Source organism: Aythya fuligula, chromosome 8 (assembly GCF_009819795.1).
Source record: "Aythya fuligula isolate bAytFul2 chromosome 8, bAytFul2.pri, whole genome shotgun sequence".
In the NCBI taxonomy this organism is placed as follows: Eukaryota; Metazoa; Chordata; class Aves; order Anseriformes; family Anatidae; genus Aythya; species Aythya fuligula.
The window spans coordinates 2,443,096-2,466,207 of NC_045566.1; the positions used below are offsets into that span (position 1 = coordinate 2,443,096).

Sequence of the window (23,112 nt, forward strand, 5' to 3'; positions counted from 1 at the left end):
GATGTGCAGTGCTGCAGCATCCTTCCTCGTGTGAGCAGGCCCAGGGGCTGGGAGGAGGAGGGCTGCAGGATGGGTGTTATAGCTCGGGGCGGAACAAAGTTTGTCCTCCATGCACAGAAGAAAACACTTCACGCTCTACCAGGTCTTAGGTGAGAAATGGTTTAGGTACAACACCATTAGGGTTTTAATTCGTGTGTGTACGTTAAACATCAGAAAAAATAGGATTGGGAGTAGATCACAAATTATTCTTTGAGCCGAGGGAAGCTTGCTTCCCCAGGATCCCTTCCAAGTCACCTAGGGTAAAAGAGATGTGGCCGAGTCCTTGTGCCGTCTCCCACCCCGAACCCATTCCTAATAGATGTAAATCTAATCTCTGTTAGAGACCTTCACTGTCTGCGAAGTCTGTGTTGCTCCCCAAGGCTGCGAAGGGCTTTATTTTCTTTACCCTGGGAAGCTTTTCCTCATATCTAAATTAAATCTCTTCTCCTGTAAATGAAGCCTACTATCCCTTGTCCTAGCAAGCACCGCCACTGCAAAAAATCTGTCCTCCTCATCCCTCTAACAGCTTAGACTCATAATATCTGGGGTTTTTTTGCTCTTTTAGTTGGTTGGTGAAGCAGCCCCAGCTCATTGAGCCCTTGTGGGTCATGTTTTCCTAGCTCCATGCCGATTCTTCTTGTTCTCACTGGGCTTTCCCCGGCTGCTCCGTGCGTTTCCTAAGATGTGCTTCCCACAACCAGGCACGGAACGGCTCCAGCCGAGGTCTCGCCCACGCTGAGCAGGGGGACAGACGGCTTCTTGTGCCCTGCTGCTTCTGTTGCCGCTGCCGCAGCCAAGCACAACGTTTGCCTTCTCCTCACAGTACGCCACTGTCAGCCCCGTTCCACTTCTGGTCCGCAAAACTCCCCCAGCGGTTCAGAAGAGCTGCAACCCAACCACATCCCTGTTCTGCAACTCATACAGGTGATTGCTCCTTTACAAGCCTAATATATGGTACTTACCCCGTGTCAGTGTATTTCTTTGGACTGTTTCTCTCCCCGAGAGCTCCCCTCGGCCCCGTTTTGCCTTTCCACCGCAGTCTCACTACAGCCAGGTGCCTGGAGATGGCCTGCAGGAAAGGCACACGAGACACCAGGAGCTCGCAGAACCCCAGGTCTATTTATTTCCTTGTTATCTTCCAGCTGCTTGCAAATAATTAATGTTGTAGAGCAGACCGACGTATCCTTGCTTGGCATTTCTCTTTTCAGCAGGCTTCGTGTTTTCCAGCCCTCCAGCAGTGCACACAGCGAGCAGCTCCCGAGACTGGCTGGGACCGACCGGTTCGGGGCTGTGAAAGAACCCACAGGAGCAATCCAAAAACACCCACGGTGCCCATCTCAAGCTTCCTTTTTCTTTTTCTACCCCGAGATTACAGTCCTGCGTTCATCATGCCTCCTAATTTTTTTCAGGGCACAGTATAGAGCAGTAGCAAAAAGGGCATTAACCATTTTGCCCTTTGGTTTTGCCTACCTAGAGTTGTTCCTCTGCTCCAAATGTAGGTCTGCAATTCTCCTCTCTTTCTCTTTTTCTGCTGTTCTCATCAGCAGTTACAGCTTAAGCCCTATCCTGTGCTTTGGCTTTTCTGATTTTGCTACTTTATGTTTATCATAAGCTTTTGCACTCATCTTTAGTAATCTCATTTCTAGGCTTTAAATGCTTCCCTCTTGTGTTTGAGGCCACTGCCTCTCTCATCTGCCCCTCTCATCATTCCCACGTAGTAAGAGAACATCCTCACATCACCCGTGTAACCTCTGTGAAGAACGAGAGCCTCCCTTACACGCTTTGTTTCTTTAGATTTGCTTCACATAGGATCATACGAACTCGGTGAGCCTAGTACATCGCAGCATTTTTATGTCCTCCCTATTTCCTAAGGATTTTAAGCCCCATCATTCAGGACTGTTAATCAAAATACTTTTCAACATCAAGAAATCAAATTCAAAAGCACTTTGTTACTTTATATTCAATAGTTATAAGTTCAGCTAAAATTTGTGCATCACTTGATACATGGAGGGCTCCTTGGCAAACATCTTCAGCACAAAGTTAGCTATCATGGTGCAAGTCCAGTTTTTGATTTTTTTTTGGCCGTTGTTTATATAGCATCTAGGTTGTGACACTTCAAGTATTTCGTGCTATTTACAGGACATTCTGAGTTCTGTTTGTTGTTTTTTTTTTGCAAGACATGTTACTATACAGGTAAGACATCGTTGTTATGCAGCTATTTATCTCCTTTTGCTATATGAGGCTGCTTTTACGTGTCTGAATAGAGATATTTTTCATCCAAATTTGCGTTGGAACTGTTGACATGCTTCATGTTGACTCAAAATGCACAGAGGCAGCACCACAAAGGACCCCACTCTTGCCAAGGTGCTGCACACTGGGTCACGTCTCCGTTTCTCTCGGCACGCAGGTGGCAGTCACAGCTCGGGGACGATCTCGGGCAGCTCTCACCTCCAGCTGCAGCCGGCGTTGTGTAGAAAAGGGTATTTCAACCCAATGTCACAAAATGCTAGATTTACTTATTGGATGAAGGTAATTTTGAAATAATTAGCAGCTTCAAAACCCATTTACTGACAATTTCTTTCTGCCAGCATCCCACTCCCCTCCATAGTTTTCCAACCTGAGCATGGCAGGAGGTGGTGCCAGGGCTCGGGAGGTCTGTGGGTAGAAGGCAGTGGTGGAGGAGTTTGGACAAACCCAAGAACAAGAAGCAACGAATGTAAGATGACTGCTTGTGTACCAGGTGGAAAAGAGCCACGCACAGGCAAGGCCTCAAACTGCTGCAAAAAAATACAGTGCTTTGATCTTAAATTTTTGTTAAAACAGGGGCATCTGGAAGAAAACATCCCTGGCTTTTCTTCCCTGCTATGGGCTCTCAGAAAGCAATTAAACCTGTGCTCCTCTGCGTGTACCTAAATGGAGAACACACATCTAACTCACAGCAGTAAACAGCGAGAAAAATGTATTTTTAAAAAATGCTTATAAACATTTTTGAGATCCCTGGATCAGACCTATATAAAAATGGAAAACTTCTGGATACGATCACTGAGAGACAGCAAAGAAATAAAAAATTGTGCGCGTTATAATTCTTTTAGATGGAACATCGAAAAGATTTGCTTTTTTTTCTGAAGCCTGCCAAACTGCAATAGGAACCATATTTTCTGCATGAAATTTAACACCCAAAAGAAACTGTAAAGGACCAGAGGGTCTCCTGTCCCTATCCAGTTATTACTGCTGTAAGCTGCGTGAGCATATGGCAAGAACACACTCTGCTTTGCCTTTCTGGATGTAAATACAGATGAACGTATTCATCTGTAAGCTGAAAAAGAAAAAAAAAAAAGGCCTACAAACCTTATTAAATGAGTTATCACACACACACACACACAAAAAGGCAAGCAGCAGAAGTACATTATTGCAGTACATAAGTTCAGGCATATCATTTTTTACACACTTTATATACTCCAGTTTTTATGGGCAGTTTCCTCTGGCTGCACTGCCTCTTTCTTTCAGTCCTCGATGAAAAAAAAAGAGCCCGAGCCCTGCACACAGCAGTCCCTGCGTTACTCCCAGCTCTGATCCCACAGGCATCGATACTGAAGCGATGCCTTACCATCAGCCTGGAATATCTTTCAAGGAATAATACCAAAATATGACAGCTGTTTAAAACATGCTTCTCGTCTCTCTCCTGCTCCCCATCATCTGGTTTTACCTACTACAGAGTTGGACAAGCCAGAGAAAGCGAGTGCAAATGTTACCGACAACGCACACATCGCGCAGCTTTCTCCAGGAGCGCCTCCTCCACACCCAAACCAGTGCAAAAAAAGCAGCTGCTCCAGTTCAGAGCAGGGCAAAACCCCACAGATTACACCAAAGTACTGCTTCATGTGAGATTTACTGAAGAGCACAGTAATAGCAGGTCTGATCCCCGGCATGGCACGGGCCACAGCTCCTTACCCCCAGCAATCCTCGTGCACAGTCACTTGCAGCCGTGGGGATGCTGTTTGCAGCTCAGCCCTAATTGAAAGGCTGCAAAGGGACGAGGTGAGGTGTCTGCAACATCACTGAATGCCAGCTTGCAACACACAGCTCCTTAAAAGCAAAAAATCTGCAAAAGAAAAGTGAAGTTGGCTGCCTACCTTTAGGCTCATCTACCTTTATTTCAAGCTGTAGATGCTGGGCAGAGTACAGCTACGCTGCAGACCACACGGAGAAGTTCCTGAGGATGCTGGCCCCAGAAGAGAAGCTCCAGAAGGCCCATGAGATCTAGGAGCAGCGCTGTGCAGAGGAAACCTGCTTGCCTAAAGCATCAGGCACCCACGGTAACTCACGCGTTGTTATGCTGAACCACCCCCGTTATTTTTGCAGAGCTGAGTCTGTGTGTTTCAAACTAATTCTGAACAAACCTCTCTTTTGTTCGTAAGGGTTTGCTTCCCCAGTAATTTCAGTGCACTTGTCTCTAAGGACGGCGTTTCCCAAACATGCTGGTGAACCCTCTGGGAAGGCAGCTGGCACTCCAGGACTTGCAGCCATGTCACCCCGCCTACACATACTGCAAACCTCAGCACCGACCCTTGGCAGGGACCCTGCAGGCAGATCCCAAGGAAGGTAACTGCATCAGGAACATGTGCTTACATCGAAAGTGTTGATCTCAGCATCAGCCCTCACCCTCACTTTGTGGGGCCTTGCTAGAAAACTACAAAGCGAGATTAAGTCTGCAGCAAAATCGGGATTACACAAACACAAGACCAGGTACAGAAGAACAAAAGCTGCTCTCATGCTAGAGAAAACCCTGCCTTCCCCTTCCACCCATATCTCCCCAACTACTTTTATGAAGTTTAATCAAAATATATATATATATTTTTATAGTGCAGTCCTAAAGTTTGGTTGAACCCAAGCGAAATCCCGAACGGACTGTGCATGTTACCGATACCGTGCTCTCTTCTGGCCTCCTGCCAAGGCGCGAACAGTGCCAACATTTGCAGACTTCCAACAGGAAATTAAATAACTGCCCTGTTGGAAATATAAACCCATTTACGGTGGTCAGCCTTGCATTTTCCAAAACAATGATACAGTTTGTGCGCGAGGAAAATTTGTAGGCGGATTTCGCCCGACAAATATGAAACAAAGCCTTATGAGAAGGTGTTTTACGCAGCTCCACGAATTACAGCTCTGTCAGGTGTACTTCCTGACCTGGGGCTCAGCTAGGAACACTCACACGGGTCCTTACGGGCACGGCTGTACACACACACACTGCCCACAGCTGGGGGTGAACAGCAGAGCCGCTTATTTCACCATTTGTACTCTTTCAGATCCTCCTCAAGAAGTGCCGTGGGCAGCTTGCAGGGTGCCTGTTGGAAACGTGGGAGCCTTCGCTTTGTTTTTAACCTGTTATGGGACTTTTGGCCAAGTCTCTCCTCCTCACACCACATATTTAAGGCAAACTCCTCTCCCAGCTGAAGGCAATGGCTTGTGCCACTGACATCACTGCCACTGAGATTTGGAGTAGAAACCTGCCAGAGCAAGGAGCCTGCTCCTCACTGGGTGTGCATCCACAGCACAGACTGTGGTGTAAACCTTGTCTAAGCCCTGCAGGTGCTACCCACAATAAAACAAGGCTACTGTTGAGCATTATTCCTTCAGCAAACCTGACTCTTATCTTCCTTCCTCTTTGTCACCCTGCTCCTGGGACTTTTGTCCGCTGCCAGCTCTGTGCTGCTCGACACCTGCAGCTGCCAGCCAAGAAGCCTACGCAAAAACAAAAAACTTAAAAGTTAGTAGTGGAGCTCTGAGGAACAAACTCATACTATATTATTTTCCCATCAACATATCTGCCATTTGGAGTCAGAAATGGGACAGACACACAACCAGGAGAGACACAGGAGGCAGGCAGTGCTAGGAAGAAACAGAACAGTTCAGAACCAGCAGCTGCTGCATCTCCACACCTGACGGGACGAGAAAATTGCCCTTCATGTTTTTCTAAGACTTAGTGACAATTGCAGTGTCATTCCCTAATATTATTTCCTTTTAAATCAGCATCATGACCTAGTACAGACCCAGTGCACCTTACCTATTTGTCAAGGAAAACTTCGCCTCACTGCTTATAAACAGTCTGAAGCTGCAGGGACAGATTTCCCCCCACCCCCCGGTAGTGCTGCCTCGTGTTTCTGCACAGTAGGGCCTTTCATGCAAGGATCTGGACTTGTATTACACAGGTGGGTAAACATTATTATCCTACTCCACACGGATGGGGAGGGAGACCAATTGTTGCTGAGTAATTCAAGGGGAACCCGAAGCAGAAGAGTGCTCAGGGGGCAGGCACCCAGAGCTAGTTCCTCCCATTAATTGAAGTCATATGGGGACAATTGCTTGAAAAAATCCCATTTCCTTAAGAAACACTTCTAGGATAGATTGAAGACTTTGAAAAAAATGCAGATTATCTACATGGGATTGGATATATTTTAAAACCTCACCTATGGTTTGATGTGTATGAACTTACAGCCGTGAAACAGAAACAAACCTACACGTTGGCATTTTTATTGTTCCTCCTTTCTTCCCCAAGGTTGGGGCCCTTTGATAACGTGATCACTCACACCACTACCTGGCCCACGGTGAATTATCAGCATCTTTTAGAGCCACGCTCTCCCAAGCCCTTTGACTTGTGAGCAAGCCAGGAAAGTCAGCGAGGAAAAAGCAGCAGATCTGCAGGAAAGGTAGCAGCAGGGACAGAGCCCTGAGAAGGCTCCCCGAGAGCTCAGCTGCCCCAGGACACCACTAACCACTGGTCAGGTCTCACTTCCAGGCCTCACTCTTGTAAATGAACAACAATTCAAGCTCTCACTCACTTAGGCCCTGATCCAGAAAGGCACTCAAGTGAATATCTCACTTTAAACACAAAAGTAGTTCCATTTAAATCAACTGGATGTCTCGACTGTTTACAGTTACAATATATGTTTAAGTGCTTTGCTGGATTGGGGCCTTAAGCAGAGATTGTTATTTAACACTTTCTTCAATGTATCTCGCCAGTTCCTTGTGCCTCGACAAACTTCATCAATTTTCCATCCACTGCATCTCCTGTTGTTTCTTGAACAAACACAGATGTCCCCGGTCTGTGCGCTTCGGATCCTGCCATCGCAGTCATCTAGGAATCGGCAGATATTCAATTAAAAAGCACGTTGCTATTTTCAAAGCTCTAAGATAAGATGTAATGAAGAGATACTTGCTGTCAATAGAAGAACAAGGGCAAACACGGGCAGCGGTGCGTATGCTGTGGGGCAAAGGGAAAACAAACCAGCCCCGTGGAGGAGGCAGCAGCTTGAGGCATTTTTCATCACCGCAGCAATTGCCTCTGTAAGGAGATTAACAGGAGGAGTCCTCGCTCCGTGCCTTAGCAGATAAAGCACCAGGCCTTGCTGTAGGACTTGCCTGCTGAGAAGGACCAGAGACGTCCACACAGCGCCATGTGGAGCAGCTTTTCCAACAGGAGCAGAGCTCTCCCAGCACCAGCCTGCACGGAGAGGCTCCTCCACCAGCTTCTCCTTGCTCTCTGGGTGCAAAGAGTCATCTACAGCACCCCCAGCCCAGGGTGACAAGCCCAGGATGCACAAAAACGTGCCCTGGTCGGATGGCGCAGCACTGGCACCTCTGGCTCCCCCCCAGCCCTTCCACCCCGAGGAAGCTAATCAGCAGGGCAGCAATGGAATTACTTAAGTAATCAAAGGGAATGGCTCCTTTTAACCCGGAGCTGAAGAAACTGCTTCGACAGACCTCAAAATAGTCAGCAGGGGATCACTTTGAAAAAACAAGACTCCCAAGGACCGTGAAAAAAACACAGCGGAGAAGAGATTAGAAAAAAAGGAAAGGAACAGCATGCGGAGGAAGAAATTCCATGTGCTCCGCTAACTGCGCCTCTTAATTAAAAGAATACAACCCTGGCCCCGGGACCTGATGTTGCTGCACACCCCTGCTATAACGCACGTTTTAAAAGGGATGCATTCCTGGGCTTCACAACGCTGAAGGACTCGCATTCATCTGGCTACAGCATGTTAAGGAACTGAAGACATTACAAAAAGATAATCTCTGGAAAGCCTGGGCTGTTACTCATATATTGAAACATAAGTAAGATATTATTGGTTTGGAAGCTGTCAAGACACTTCTCTTTGTGTGCTGCAGCAGAAGTCAGGACGAGACATTATCCAGCCCCCGCGAAAGGTTTCCATTGGGCACGGGGAAATCAAAAGCCAGAAATCTTTTGGGGTGTTGACATTACTTTTCTGAACTAAATCATTACAAGTGGAGTTCCCATTCACATAAAGCTAATTTTATGTGAGATAGAAAGCTTCTCATACAAACAACGTTTCTGAAAGCAAAATAGGTCAATCATTTTAGCTGACTTGCCAGAATTAAGCGGCAGCCCTATCAGTTGCAATACCTTGAGAGGGTTTGGGCATGTGAGCATCCCCAGTACATTCTCCCCTATAAAAGCAGACCGTTAAAGGTGGATTTCTTAATTTTATTTCTCATAACCCCGGTCTCTAAAAAAAAACTAAAAAAACTGGAAAACTGCACTGTCATTGGAGTGCCTGCACTGTATTAGCCCAGACACGTCTCTGCTCAGAAACAAATTGCCTGCATCTCTTGGTAAATCAGTCACCCTGTGGGTAATACATCGAGCGTCCCCTACATTAAAGAACGAGCATCTGCTTATAAACACAAAACAACTGAAGAGCTGGCACCGCTGTGCTCCTTCGTGGTACGGTCTGCTGCTCTGCTGTTCATCATGTGCACATGGGAACTGAACCGCACCACGTTCCTAACGCCAGATCAGGGCGTTCGTTTCAGGCTATGGCTGTCCCACGCTTCTGGCACGTGTACAAAAACATGCATTTAATTATTTTTTTTTTTTTTTGGTTTAGACAAACGTGAAGTATTTCATGAATCAGCTGTCAGTGACTACCACTTCCCGTTCCTGACCTGGAGGTGTGTTCTTCCTCCCGTCTTCTCCTTCACGAGGCAGCCCAGGTGAGCAGGCAAGCCTGGCGACGTGCTTTGATGGCCAAGAGATTGGAGTCTTGCTGAACGAAGGGAACTGGAAACTTTTAGCTCATGGCCTCTTCACCAAAGACAAGCTAGCAGCGTCGGTCACAGCATGCATTTATTCTACATTTCCATTAGCGTAAGGTAGAACAGGTTTGGTCAAAATATCTTCCTATAACTTCAAATTAAACAAAGCCTATCCCAAAATTAAAGGGATGCTAACAGAAAACACCCAAGCAGATGTTGGCTGACAGAAGGACACGCTCAAACCCAAACAAAACCCCAGGCCTTTGAATTGCCAACAGAAACAATTGGGCAGAGTCACTCCCCAGCAGTGCCCCAAAGAGCGCTCTGCTCCTGGTAAAAGGACACGGGTGAGAAATGCAGGCGCACTCTGGACCAGACGATGCTTCCAAATACTCTCAAGCAGCTTTGAGTAAGCCTTCTGCCAAAGACAGTGTAAATCACAAAGGCCAGCACATGCCATTTCACTTCCAAATCTCAACAAACAGCGGAGTTCCACAGAGGGCAAGATCATCATTAAAGCGCAGCACAAAAAATAACAAATCCACTGCCTTGGCGAGCAGGCAGTGAATTAACAGTGAATTTCCAAACCTCAAGTGTCTGTTCTCTAAGGGTGACCTTCCTGCAGACTGCATCTTCAGACAAACCCGCGTCTGGTCCTGGAACCTCCCTGGGTGAAAACTGGCCCAGGACAGAAGCTGCTGGTGCAGACCAGAAACCAGCTCCCAGAACCTCACCTGCCTGGTGCACCCATTTCCAGGGCATTTTTACCCAGGTTTATATCCAACACACACACCATGGAAGCACCAAATCCCCAAACATCAAAGATTAATGAACATAAAATATCCAAAATATTTCCTAGTTTGGCTCGAACTAGCAAGTTTTGCAGAACTTGAGCAAGGAGCACATCTTGTGCAACAGGAAAAAGCTACTTTAAGCTGTTTTCCCTTTCACTTCATTGAAGAAACGTTTGATAGATTCAGGCAAAACAGAAAAAAAATGGAAGATTACAAAATCCTTCTTCTGCGTATACAAAAATCACTCACATTTCAGAGCTCTGAAGTGATGAGAAGACTAATAAAGACCAAAGAAGCCACATGGGAGATGAAAAAAACAGGAGCTGTTTTCCAATTAAGAGAGCTAATTTAAATATACCACATTAAACGCTTCCTTTCTTATTTATTTATATTCCTCTGAAAGGTGAAAAGTAAGTTCATGCTCAGAGAACTCCTGCTACTCTCCTCCAATTGCACACGCAATTACGACACACAGGCTGCAAGAACAAATATTGTTCCAAGTAGCAACAGCTTTCATCAAACCCTGCAAATGTTTTCCTGACGTACGCATGAATTTAAAATTTGGAAACAAAACCGCACGTTTCAAGTCACACATTCAGCCTGAGAAGTATTTCTAGGAGAAATAAGCGGTATCTAATTGTTAGGATTTGACGGAGTTCCACACTATTTATTGCCAGCCAACGTGAGATGTCTTTTTAATTTCCTGGCATATATTTCTTGAAGAAAAAAAAGGATATTATGGCTAAGGTTGGTAGAGGGCATGAGAACACAGAGGGAACAAGAAGAGTAACCATTTGCATTTGGCCGTTCGTTTTAACCCCATTATGGTATGAAAGCCATGCAAAGGAGGTCGGATAATATTTTGTTTAGTGAAATCAAATACCCCCCGAGCAGACATTTTCCTGTATGCAAAGCGCTCGCCGCCTCCCTTCCCCCAAAGGCCGGGCGAGAGCAGACACTGCTTTCTCACAGGGCGCTTCGGATGACAGCCGTCTTTCATCCCCCGAAAGCTGAGACAGCCCCGCATCGCCGGGCCGACGGCGCTGATCAAAACTGGCCTTTCTCCCATGGCATTTGGGGCAGGAAGCGACGGCAACACTATATTCTGCCTGAAGACAAAATGCAAGGCGTTCAGGTTTCATGCTCCGCACATCGCTGGGAAAGGGGCAGGGGCAGAACCCCGGAGCTCTGCCAGCTGCCCCTTACCTTCCCTTCGCTGTGGGACATCCAGCTCGGAGGCACCACCACGCATCCCAGCACTGATGCTGATGGAAATACTCTGGATTCGTACCCAGCTCGGTAATGTGGCCCCAAAAATGTGTACTTCCCTGTAGTTGAAGCCCTGCGGGTGTTTTAGGTGAAGTCACTGAGGACAATCGCACTGCCCTGCTCCTCAGGATGGGATTTTCTAGGATGCTCAGCACCAAAACCACTTCCCTAGAAGGGCTCCCGCTGCTCTCTGCTGCAAGAAGCGTGCCTGGAAGCAAGCAGCAGGTTTTCTACGAAATAGCTTGGACATATCATGCTGGATCTTAAAAATGAGGAGAACCGGTGGAGGCAATTTTTCAGCTTAGTTTCAGTGTCTAGGAGGAGACAAGTGCCGTCATTAAGCAGAGCGAGTTCCTGCTAACTGTTTAAAGAAGCATCTCTCGGGCGATAACATCGCCGCGCTCAAGGGGCGGCCTTGCACTGCACAGCATCACTTTCACGTTGGAACCTGCTCTCTTCCTGACTCAGAAGTCCCCAGAAAAGCTCGCAGAGTGATTCCAGAGGCCAAAACTAGGACAGATAAAACTTTTCAAACAGTTAAGAGATAATTCACTTTTTACCTCTTATTTAAATAAAAGTGACACGCTGAGTAGCTTCAGACCCTCGCCTTTCTTAACATCTTCCAGTTCAAAAGGCAGAGCTTGGAATCCAGGAAAACTGCAGAAAAAACACAGTTCTAGGGCCCTTAACATTGTTTTTTTTCTTTTAACAAAAGCATTTTTTAATAGAAAAACCTATTTGTACCCAGGAATGTTCAGGCCATTTTAAAGATTCTGAAGACATTACCCTAGGGAAAGACTGCTGAAAGGCTAGACTTAATAACTATTATTTGGTCTAGGTTAATCCAAAGTTTTCCAAGGTAATACCTAAATTCCCAGTTCTGTACAATTGAAGACAAAAAGAAGATGGATACAACCTTCACAGGATGCTGGAATGCCCATTTCTGGAGCACAGGGACGCATGTAAGTGAGCTAAGAAGGAGGTAAAGGCCGGCCGGAGAGCCAGCGCCTGCTGCTGCTGACTGTGGACACACCAGGGGTGAAATAATTGAGAATTTCTGAGTCAGCAAATGCACTGATTTCACCCTTCAGATTCAGATTTTATTTTGCAGAAACCAAAAGATGACCATTCGAGAAATACTTGCAAAGAGAACACACATTTAATCGAGCCTGCTCTTTCCAACACAGCCCTATTTCCTATCACCAGCCCAGCCCAGCAGGGATTGTTTTAGATGGGAAACATTATAGCTGGCTGAAAGCGACTGCCCACTGCATTTCCTGGAAGATACACTATGGATTCTTTAAAGGACTTGGGGGGGAAAAAAAAAAAAAAAAAGTCTGGCTCTGTTGCTCAAATTGACTATTTTAATCATCCTTACTTAATCACTGAGCCCCAGAGGATCATATCCACTTGTAGGATCTTTAAGACAGCAATTAGAGATTGAAAGCTAATATTTCCTTCCTGCACCGGAGTCATCTTTGTTGTAATCACCAACCACCTCTGCTGTCGGTAATTTACAGTCTAAGTACAGCAACAAATAGCAGGATAATATCAGCCCTTAATACCCGATGAAACGCGAGCTAAATTAGCACAATAATCCTTCAAGAACATAAGTGTCTCCTCAAGGAGCCTGACACCAGCTTATACAGGCAAAGAGAGAGGAGAAAAAAAAAAAAAAAAAAAAAAGTGCACGAAAAGTGCATAAAAGCAGCTTTAGTGAGATAACCCAACAAAAGCAAAAGCAAGCCGAGCCTGCGTATCACCACGCAAGTACCCTTTGCAATATTTCAAATGATTTTACAGGTCTTCTGACAGCTCTGTACAAAGACACCTCCCAGCAAATTACACTGAATATATACACACTTAATCCCCTGCTTGCAAAGTAGAGACAGAATTCTTCCCCCCAGGCCTTTTCGGTTATTACAATTAGTCCACGCGAAGTTACCCTCGATAATCTGCGGAGATAATAAGTGGCAGGGGGAAAAGCGCAAGAGAACATCCGACAATTACAGGCTTTGGGCAGGAGAGCGCTGTACGGCTGACAAAAACAGTACCTACAGCACAAAACCGTGCCCAATTCTTACAGACTGCAATTTTCCCAAATCAAAGGCAGTGAGAGCACCGCTCTTGCTGCTCTGACCCTTGCTGGGTGCACGTCTACGTGCCTGGGGCAACAGCTTCGGTCCTTCACCGATGCAGCAGGGAGAAAGATGCCAGGTAAGGCGTTTGTACCTTCAGTCCAAATCTTTTTTGGGAAGGGACTGCTCTTAACCCATGGATTTTAAAGTATATGGGACCATTATATCAAAGGTATCCCACAATAATCATAATGCAGGACAACAGCTTGTGCCCAGCCCTTAATTGCTCCAAGCCCAGTGTCTTCAGATTGGCCTCGAATGGGAGCAGAACCCAACAAGCCCCTTGAACGGTGAAAAAGGGACCATGCACGTTCAGGTTCCCCCAAATCCTTGTATTTATACGATCTGTTTCCACCTGCAGCACTCACGGAAAAGATTGTATTACCCAAACACGATTTTTTTTTGGCAAGGAAAACCAGCAAGTCTGCTGGTAGTTTTTTTAAGTCTTTTTTTTTTTAATTGAGCTAATTCACTAGAACCTAACTTTACCTACTGTCAACACTGAGAAGACCTTTTCCCTGTTCCCCCAGTACCAACCTCTGCCATTTCATACTTCCAAGACAGATCAAAGAGCTTCCCAGCACTATCACAACACTCACAGATCCAGAGTTTGAAATCAGAAGGACAATTCTCACCGCTGCCCAATCTGGCTCCCATTAAACCCAGTTCAGGGAGAAAGGAACAGCACAGTTATTGTAACGCCCAACCTCACGCACCTCTGTAGCACAACCAAAAAATACACCAGAAGCAAATCCGTCTGACTTTGCCATTCCTTGCAGATTTTCAGCCTGACATGGATGAGGTTGATGGCAGAAGTCCTCATGCCTGGAGCTGTTTGCTTCTCTGCTACCACAAGCGGGAAACCAAAGATCTTAGGAGGAACCCACACGAAATGTTAAAATTTCTGCATGGGAAGTGCTCTCCAGGGCTGTGAGCCTGCTGGTGCTGGTCAGGCTTCATTATACCGCCCGTCGTAAGAGGCAGAAATACTCACCAGGGTTTGAAGACAACTGTATGCGAAACAACAACAAGAAGTCACAAAAGCAGAATGTGAGACCATAAATCACATCCCACAAAGCGATTCTCCAAGGAAGAGCTGCAAATCAGATATCATCTCCCCCTACATAACTGGAGAGAATCAGGAGAATGTCTTCTTTTGATCCCTGATGAATTAGACTTTTGCTAATGACTGAGATTCCTCTATAATGAGAGGATGCCTTTGCAGCTTCTTCCCTTGCCTGGGCCTCTCTACTGAGAATTTACCTACCAGCAGGGGCTAAAAGAAGCAAAAAAAAAATAAAAATCTTCAACAGTTCTTTTTCACGGGGCCTCTGAAGGCCTTCCTAGAGCTCCACGCCGCGCTAAAAATCTGGTTTATGCACATGTCAAACGCTACCTTCCCTAACGGCCCGGGGAACATGTGGTTTTCAACACGCAGCTACATGCTGTACACAGGAAAAATAAAGGGGGGGGATAAAGAATGACAACACCCAGTGTGGGGCAGCAGGGGAACGACCCGTAACTTGGGAGGAATAGGGCTGGGCACTGCGCCGGGCACTCACTCACTCCGCAGCGCCTTCTGTGAGCCCACACCAGGTTTTAATTATTCATCTCTTACTCAACTTCAGATCTACTTATTTAAAAAAATACAATTTTAACGATAAATCTCATGGACAGCGTTAATTAAAAGCTAAAGCTTGCCCTGAGCTGGACTTCTGAAGTCTACAAGAATGTTCGCAGCCCGTTTATTTATCCCAGCATTGTGTCAGTTATTAAATTACAGCAAATTAAAAACACGGCGATAGACCAATAGCTCGAAGAAGTGAGGCTTGCTGCATCTCACTTGCAAAAGGTTGCCGGATTTGGGCTCTGACAGACTGCCAAAAAAGTGAATTTAGAAGTCAGGGGCCCTGAGCTCAAAGATGTCCCACCAGGAGCACGACGCGCCCCGACGCCCGGCAGTCTTCCCAAGCTTATCCAACCTGCTTGCTGCAGCACAGGGCAGTGGCACCTTGCTCTCAAACCCCAACTCCGGACCATTCAGAGCTCTACAAGGCACCAGCAACATGGCCAAGCCCAAAGCTGGACTTGAGAATTTGGAGAAGAGCTTCAAAAGTAGAAAGAGAAGCAATTCAGGACGCTAGAAAAATAAGTCAGTGGGCAGAAGCAAAGATTGACCTCATGCTATCTAGCTCTAGCATGGCCTTCTGAAAGTTTTTAATGACATAAATCAATCTTCCTGACAATCAGCTGGGAATTAAATGACCTCTTTGTGCTACCCTGGGTGAAGCATACCGAGAGCAGAGCTCATCATGCAGCTCTCCGCACTCAACTTGCTCCGGAGACAAAGGGATGTCTACATCAGGTTACAAATTTTTACTGAATTCACCAGAGAATGTATTTTAAAAAAAAAAATCAAACCATATGGAACGAATAATTAACATATAAAACAAAATTAAAAACTTAAACGCACAGAGTGCTTGGTACTTATACAGCACATCAAGAATTCAAAGTAAACAAAACAATTACAAAGATACTTCCTTTTATTCGGGGCCAAGTTAATTTTGAAGAAGAGATGTTCAACCATGATAAGTGACCTCTTGCAGGAAAAATTGAGAGAGGCAATAAAAGCTGTAGTAAACACGGCCTAGACTCCTCAGCGCTGAGACATCCAGGAACCCTATAAAGGTGTCACGGGTGAGAGCGATAATCGCAGGATAACGAAGATGGTACTTGAAGAGGAAGGTGGGGCACCAGAAGTTTTGCAGCAAGGACTTTTTTTCTGCAAGTGGGCTGAAAACTTAAAAAGCTTCATCAAATGCAAGAATGTAATGGCAATATCCAACCCCCTCTCAATTTGTCACGAGAGAAAGACAGGCACACACCCACCTGACCTCACGGGGTGTACTGAGGCTGCACTAATCCTTTCTGTTTTTTTTCCAGATGTCTGAATATCTCACAGACTTCAATAATTAGCAGTTCTGTAACGTGTTAATATTTGGGGGGGAAAAAAAAACAAGTCTCTTGCAAGCTGTTTTAGATTTCCCAATGTCTGCCCCTCTCTCGTACCTCGCTGTGGTCAGAAGAGCGACTGCAAAGCCAGGTTCTTTTGGAGGTGGTATCAGCCCAACAAGAGATGCAGGGCTCTTGTGAAACACCTCACTGCATCACCTCAAGCAGCTCCACCTCTCACAGGGCTTCTGAATCCCCCGGACCGACCCGTGCCTCCACTGTGATGAGATTTTGGGAAGTGAGCACCTCTCCAAGGCAGGAGGGCTCCGAGGAGCTGAAGTTCCTCCTGCATTTTGAAATTAAGGCCATGCAGGTAACAAAATCCCTCCTCCTCCAGCACGCATCCTCAGCACAAGCGGCCCTGGTGTTCTGTATGGAGCAGCCACGACACAAAAACTTTAGCAGCATGATGTTTCAAGCATGGCTTTAGCATCTCAGGGAGGAACCGTGCCACCTCCTTCAAGGGAAGGCAACGCAGCTGCCTTAAGGGAACCCTCACGCTGTGAATCTGGACGGAGATATCCCCCCCCGAGATAATCTCAGGTTCCAAGGGTAAGAAAAGCATACCCTCGGATATTTCCAGTCTCTGGAGGGGCCGTGCGATGAGGTTATGGAGTTGCCGAGCATTTTTCCTCGCTTATCTCTGATCTCTCCATTTCCCATGGCCCTCCCAGCAGACGCTCGGGGCTCCGCACGGCGCGGCTGGGAACGGGGCAGAAGCACACGGAGCCGACGGCCCTGGGAGGAGAGGAGCAGGAGGTCGCAGGAAGCCACGGCGAAGGATCAGTTTCAGCACATGACCTGACCGCTCTGAAAAAAACACTTTTAATAAAGCGCAGGCTTCCACCGGGGCCTCCGCCGGCTGTTTGCTCAAGAGCTCATCCAGTCGTGGAACTGGCCCGTTGTGCTTTGGGATGGTGGAGTCCGAATGGAAACCTGGTCCCAAGGACTCGTTTCGGAGTGCCAGCACGGCTTTGCACAGCACAAAGCAGAACAGGGCATCGGCAGCACTTATAAAAACCATCCAGCATCTGCACAAGGTTACCAGCACTTTGGCTTCAGCTCTCCAGGAGTGTGCCCTGCCTCTTTGCACAGTACCTTGCTGCATTTATTTTTTATTTTTTCACCTTCCCTGACACCAAAGCCAGGTATCTCCTTCCCCTTTGGTGCTCCCAATGTGCCCCGAGCATCCCAGAACATGAGGACAGAGAGGCTCGTGTGGATTAAGCCACGTTTAGGCCAGCTCGACTGAGCTGCTCCCATCCTGCCCAGCCCAGCCCAGCCCGTGCCATCCTCCAAATCCGCGTCCATCCCACAAACACTCACCGGGGGATTCTCCTCCCAGGCCAGCGGCCGTTTCCTTTCATTAACTGCTTTGCAGCTGTGCCTGGAAGCAGCAGCACAGCGACGTCTCCACTTCGGGAGGGAAAGCAATGCTCCTCCCTGCGGGATGCTGGCATGGCAGCGTGCTGGGAAGGCTGCGGTGTTGCTTTCCCTCACTAACGGGTTCTTTCCTAAAGCTACCTTTTTCTTTTTTTTCCCCAAGCTGTCCAACTTTGGCCGAGCACCGTTCTCACTATCACATTGCCTTGGCCTCCAAATACGCAAGTTATTTTATTTATATCGCGTCCACCAGGGAACCTCGAAGACTTCATTAAACAATGCTAATATTTAGAGCCGTATTATTATATAATACATCACCAGTCCCTTTTTTAAGCTGTAGTTATTTCATTTTTTTCCACTCAGCCAACTTCAGAGCCTTTCCATGCCTTCAGTCATCCCAGCCCCACTAAAAGCCACGAAGCAAGGCCAAGCCTCTCACACGCCGCACCGCTGCAGGCTCTGCCTGTGAGCAGAAAGAAGCAGCTAACTTCTTCCACAGCACATGCCCGAAGGAAATTTTACACCAAATGTAAAATTGCAGGAATTTTAGAGTGCTCTTCATTAATCCTAAAGCATGTAAAACTGTGGTCACCAAGCCTATAGAAGAATTCTTTGCTTAATACTGGTATTTTGTTATTGCTTGCAAAGAATCACGGACTCATGCTGCCATTTACTCATTTAACTATTGTTCCACTTATAAACGAGCAGATCCATTGTCTTTCATTATCTCCGTGATTAGTATGAAAAAGAAACCCTGATGGAAGAAACCCCACAAAGCCACTTAACCATTCAACTGCTGTCCCAACCCCAGTCAAGCCAAACATTTCTTCAGGCTCTGCTCCACAGCCCCCTCGTTTCACTCAAACCTTCCCCTGCTGTCAGTGCCAGAGAGTATCACAAGACAGCAGCCGCATTTTCCTCATCTTTTAGAGCAGAAACAACGCATCTGAGCGATGAAATAACTTATTTTGCTGTCCGTTTGAGCATCCCAATCCTTAGGAGACCCCACCAAAACATAAGCCACGCTGTCACTGGGGTGTGAAACCTTCCAGCCTTGCCCTGGCGCAGTGCCTCCCCTCCTGTGGTCCAGGGATCAACCTCACCAGTGAAGCACCAGCCCATATTTTGGGGTTTCTTTACTTGGGTACCTGCAGCAAGAGGAGAAGACCACAGGAACAGCAGCTCACGGATATTTATTTGCAGCCCCAGTTAGCTGCAGCCCACAGCCTCCTGGATTATTCAACAATTTTTCTAAAGACACGGTTTCAAAAACACACTAAACACAAACCTTGCCACTGAGGGCATGACTTGACATTTTTTCTGGGGTTTGGGGAAGAGAAGGTTTACACTTTTCATTCGGTATTAGCGAGCTTTCCAGATATTTCTGGCTTGCAAGACAATCGCTACGTGGAAAGCAGCTGCATTTGGTTAGAGGCTTTTTAAGAGGGTTTTCAACTCTGGGGTGCTTTTTCAAGTCTCAGAAGACTACTGCATTTCTGCATGTGTTTCCAAAGAGCGGTATCTAGTGTCACACCTCAGGGAAGCTTTTTTTTCCTCTTTGCCTAGCTTTAGGTATTTGTATTTAAAATCCATACACAAGCTTTCAAATGCTTCCCTGCCCTGATCTCATTTGCAACACTTTAAGTAAGTTCCTCTGTGTGCCTAATCAACACAGCAGCTCCAGTAGGCTTTAATTACAGAAACAAACAAATGATGCCCTGGAAGACAATTCGCTGAGGCTTCGAGCAACTTTTGTCGAGAAACGTGAGCCCACAGGCAGGCTGAGTGAAACAGCGAAGCCTTCTCTCACCCTTTTATAGGCTTATGGCAATGAAATCGTTTTGTTTGTTTGTAAACTCCTACGAGGATGGCAGCTGAAACAGCAGCCTGCTGACCTAAGGATGAAACAATTAACCACCGAGATATTACAGCAACTTATCAAGAGCTGGGGAGCTTTATCCCAACAGAGACAACTTTCAAGGAAATCAACAGCCCTCCCTATAACCTCAAACATCCTCTAGAGATCTGTATGCTTTACTGCACGCTCCAAAATGTTTTAATATTCTTCAAATTTCTCCCATTGCGAGCCCTGGCACCGTTACATGATGCGGAGCAGTAACAAAGCTGCAGAGGTAATACCAAAAGTCATCTCAGATGCTGCAAAGAATAAAAATGCAACCAAGTTGGAGCTCCTCTTCCTTATACCCACATCAACTTTGTGGTTTTATTCAGAGCGCTGCTGGGCCAGCCTGCCAGCACCCTTGGGAAGAGCACGCATTAAAGACGGCACAAGCACACAAAGAAAATGTGCTTTTTGTTTTGCTGTGCTCTCCGCAAGGAAAGGTCACCGACAAAAAGGAAGCAGGGGATGATAGGGGAAAAGTGAAAAGGGCAAAAAAAAGAGCTTTTGGAAAGGCAACGCAGCAAAGCAGCTTTGGTCGCTTGACAACATCTCAGCTAAATAGGTGATTTCATAAGAATCCTCCCCCAAAAAAACGTGACAATAGCTGCTCAGCTTCCTGCCCTAGGAGCAGACACACATCTGACTGGTCCTACCGAGCCGCATCAGCCTGCTCACAGGAGGATGTCCGTGCACATCTGCATATGTTTGCTGGCTCCCAGCATCGAGGCAAGACTCTCTGGAGTGCCAGCCGGGTCTCTGCAGGTGTTTGGACCAAGCTCAGCACAACGAGGCTCTCATCCCTCCGCACCTCTGGGAGCTGACAGCCAAATCTGCTCTTTAATATTTATTTCCGCTGTGTCAGACAGATCTTGGAGTCCCAGCCCATCAGCACTGGGGCTTGTCTGGGAGAAGTCAGGCTACTACCAGAGATGGACTTGCATTGAGGTCCTTATTTGACATGCTCAGGGAAAAAAAATAATGTATTTTACTTAATTAGCTGTCTTTTTTAAAAAAAGACACATGAAGGTGAGGGGTAGGGATTGAAGGGTTCTGTTTGGCTGGTTGGCTTCCTGGTGGAGCAAAATCTATCCACTCAGCCACTCCAAATATCGTATAGTAATTTCCACCACACTTTATACTATTTTTTTTTTTTACTACCATTTGAGCTGCTCAGGTTCCCCAGTTCTTCTAGAAAACCTACATTTCAAATATGTTTGGGGAAAAAAAATGATTGTAATGTAAGTGATGGACGTCTGCCTATCAAAAACATCACTGGATCTGCCCATGAGTCAATATTGTCATTTTTTTGCCAAAGACATTGGTTACTATATATGAAATATTTCAGTGTGGAAAGTAGCTGTACTTTAACAACTATATCAGTGGTCATTAATTACCATACGTGCTGACATAAAAGTGAAGTCATACCATGAAAGAAACTTCCAACCAGAATTCACAGTAAATGAAAATGTCCAGTTTTGGACCCAGCATGCTTCGTTGCTTTATGTTTGTGGGGTTTCCTTTTCCTCTGAGCTCCTAGAAGCCGGTAAGATTTCATATTATAACCCTAAAGTTTTGAACTTACACTGAAAAAATACGAGAAGAATTAAAAAAAAAAAAAAAAAAAAAAAAAAAAAAAGGATGTGCAGTGTATTTATTTTAGTCACATCCTCTACATGTTCAATATTGTGCTGTCTGCTGGGCTTCTTCTCCCCCTCCTTCTTAAAATGCAGCTATTTGTTAAACGCGCGCAGCGTTCCCTGGAGAAACTGGGAAGCAACATTCGGATTTTTTCCCACTGAGATGTCACGGAGAGTTCCCGGCCTGAGCTGGAGCATCAGCCAGCCACTGAGGCTGCACGGGGAGCCTCCTGCCTCCAGCCCAGCCCCGCTGAGGTCTCTGGAAGGCGTTCAGAGGCAGCCAGCACCTACCACACAGCTCCAGGTAAAGGCATCAGCGGGGATGCTCCAAAACACGCAGAGAGCCCCGCAGGGGCGTGCAGGGGTGCTGGATCTGTGTGCTGCAGCTGGCTTTTTACTGGCAGCTCTCCTACAGCATCCGTACTTTGGCTTAAGGGGTCCAAAACCACAGCTTTTCCACTTCTGAACCCCTAAGTATTTGAACTCAGCAGCTTCATACCTCCTTAGCATTCACTTTTTTATTGTGTAGATACCAGACGCGGCCACTGCACCGAGCAGGACTTTGCAGAAGTGATTTATAAAAGACCTCTGAGGAGCCTGTGAGCCTCCACCTCTCACTGAGATTCTCATGCAGCCGTCCAAAATCACCACTCGCTTTTTACTCACTTGGCCTAAGAAATAAATCCTTTTTTTTTTTTTTTTTTTTTTTTTTTTTTTTTCCCCTGAAAGCAACCCAGGTCCCTTTATGCAGGCGCTGCGCTGCGGGTTAAACGCGACTCCTCACGTGTGAACGGCTGGAAGCGAGCCCCTGCCGAAACAGACGGGGCTGCAAATAAATATTCCTGCTTAAAGCTAAGCCGAAGAGGCTCTCCTGGAGCTCTGAGCTCGCTGTTTAAAACGAAACGCTTGGAAAAAGAGGCAAATCCCCGCCGCGAGCCGTGCCCCCACCGAGGGGTGCCCCCACCGCGGGTCTCCCCCGTGCCGCTGCCTCGGCCCGGCCCTCGGGAGCCTTCCCCAAAGCCGCCGGGCAGGGCTCGGGCACCAACCTCTGAGGGAAAAGAAGGGAAGGGAAGAAAGATCCGGAGCCACCGGGCTCCTCTCGGGGCTCCCCTTACCTTGCGTGGCATCCGGCAGCTCGGCCCGGCTCCCCGCCCGCAGCAGCAGGAGCAGCGGGAGCAGCAAGAGGCTCCCGTCCCCGCCGCCCGGCCGGGGCGGCTGCTGCATTCCTGAGCCGGCGCCGCGCTACTCCCACATCCACCGCGCAGCGCCGGCGTCCCGGGGCCGCCTCTCCTTCTCCTTCTCCTCCTCCTCCTCCTCCTCCTTCTCCTTCTCCTTCTCCTTTTTCCTTCTCCTTCTTCTTCTCCTCCGCTCCGCTCCGCTCCGCCGCCGAGCCGTCCCGCGGCGCCGCGCCCTCGGGGCTGCGCTCTGCCGGCGGGCGGGGAAGCCTCAGCCCCTCACTTGTCACTTTCCGCCAGCTCCGCGCCGAGCCCAGCCCTGCCCAGCCCCGGCCGGGCCCCCCCCGGCCACCCCTCCCCGGTCCCGGCGCAGCCCGGCCGGGCAGCGCCCCCTGCCGGCCCCCCGGCTCCCTCCCGGTCCCTCCCGACCCATCCCGGCCCGCCCGGCAGCCCCAGGGGGGCGCTCGCCTCGCCGCCATTTTGCCCCCTCTCGGCCCTTGGGCTGCCCTCAGAGGGTTTTGTGTTTTGTGTTGTGGTTTTTTTTTTTTTTTTTTTTTTTGTGGCAAGGCGTGGAGGTGGTGAAATCCCCACCTCGAGGTGTGAAGCTGCCATTTAACCCAGTCCCGGGCACCAAAGCCTCGCAGAGGGCTCAGCCACACGGGGCTGGGTGGTGGTGGGATCCACCCGTGCACATCTGAGCCATGG

At 47.5% G+C, this 23,112-nt stretch overlaps 1 protein-coding gene across 2 annotated transcripts in view; it reads right to left on the reverse strand.

Annotated features, from left to right (window-relative positions):
* ROR1 (receptor tyrosine kinase like orphan receptor 1) overlaps window positions 1–22,553 on the reverse strand; it is a 150,612-nt gene extending 128,059 nt beyond the window's left edge. The window contains exon 1 of one of the 2 annotated variants that reach the window (XM_032192377.1): window positions 22,348–22,553. In XM_032192377.1, coding sequence (XP_032048268.1) covers window positions 22,348–22,456 — 109 coding nt within the window. In that variant the 5' untranslated portion in view covers window positions 22,457–22,553. Of the gene's footprint in view, window positions 1–10,139; window positions 10,168–22,347 lie in introns of those variants that run through there. The other variant, XM_032192378.1, reaches the window with a different exon arrangement.
* Window positions 22,554–23,112: the final 559 nt, after the last annotated feature.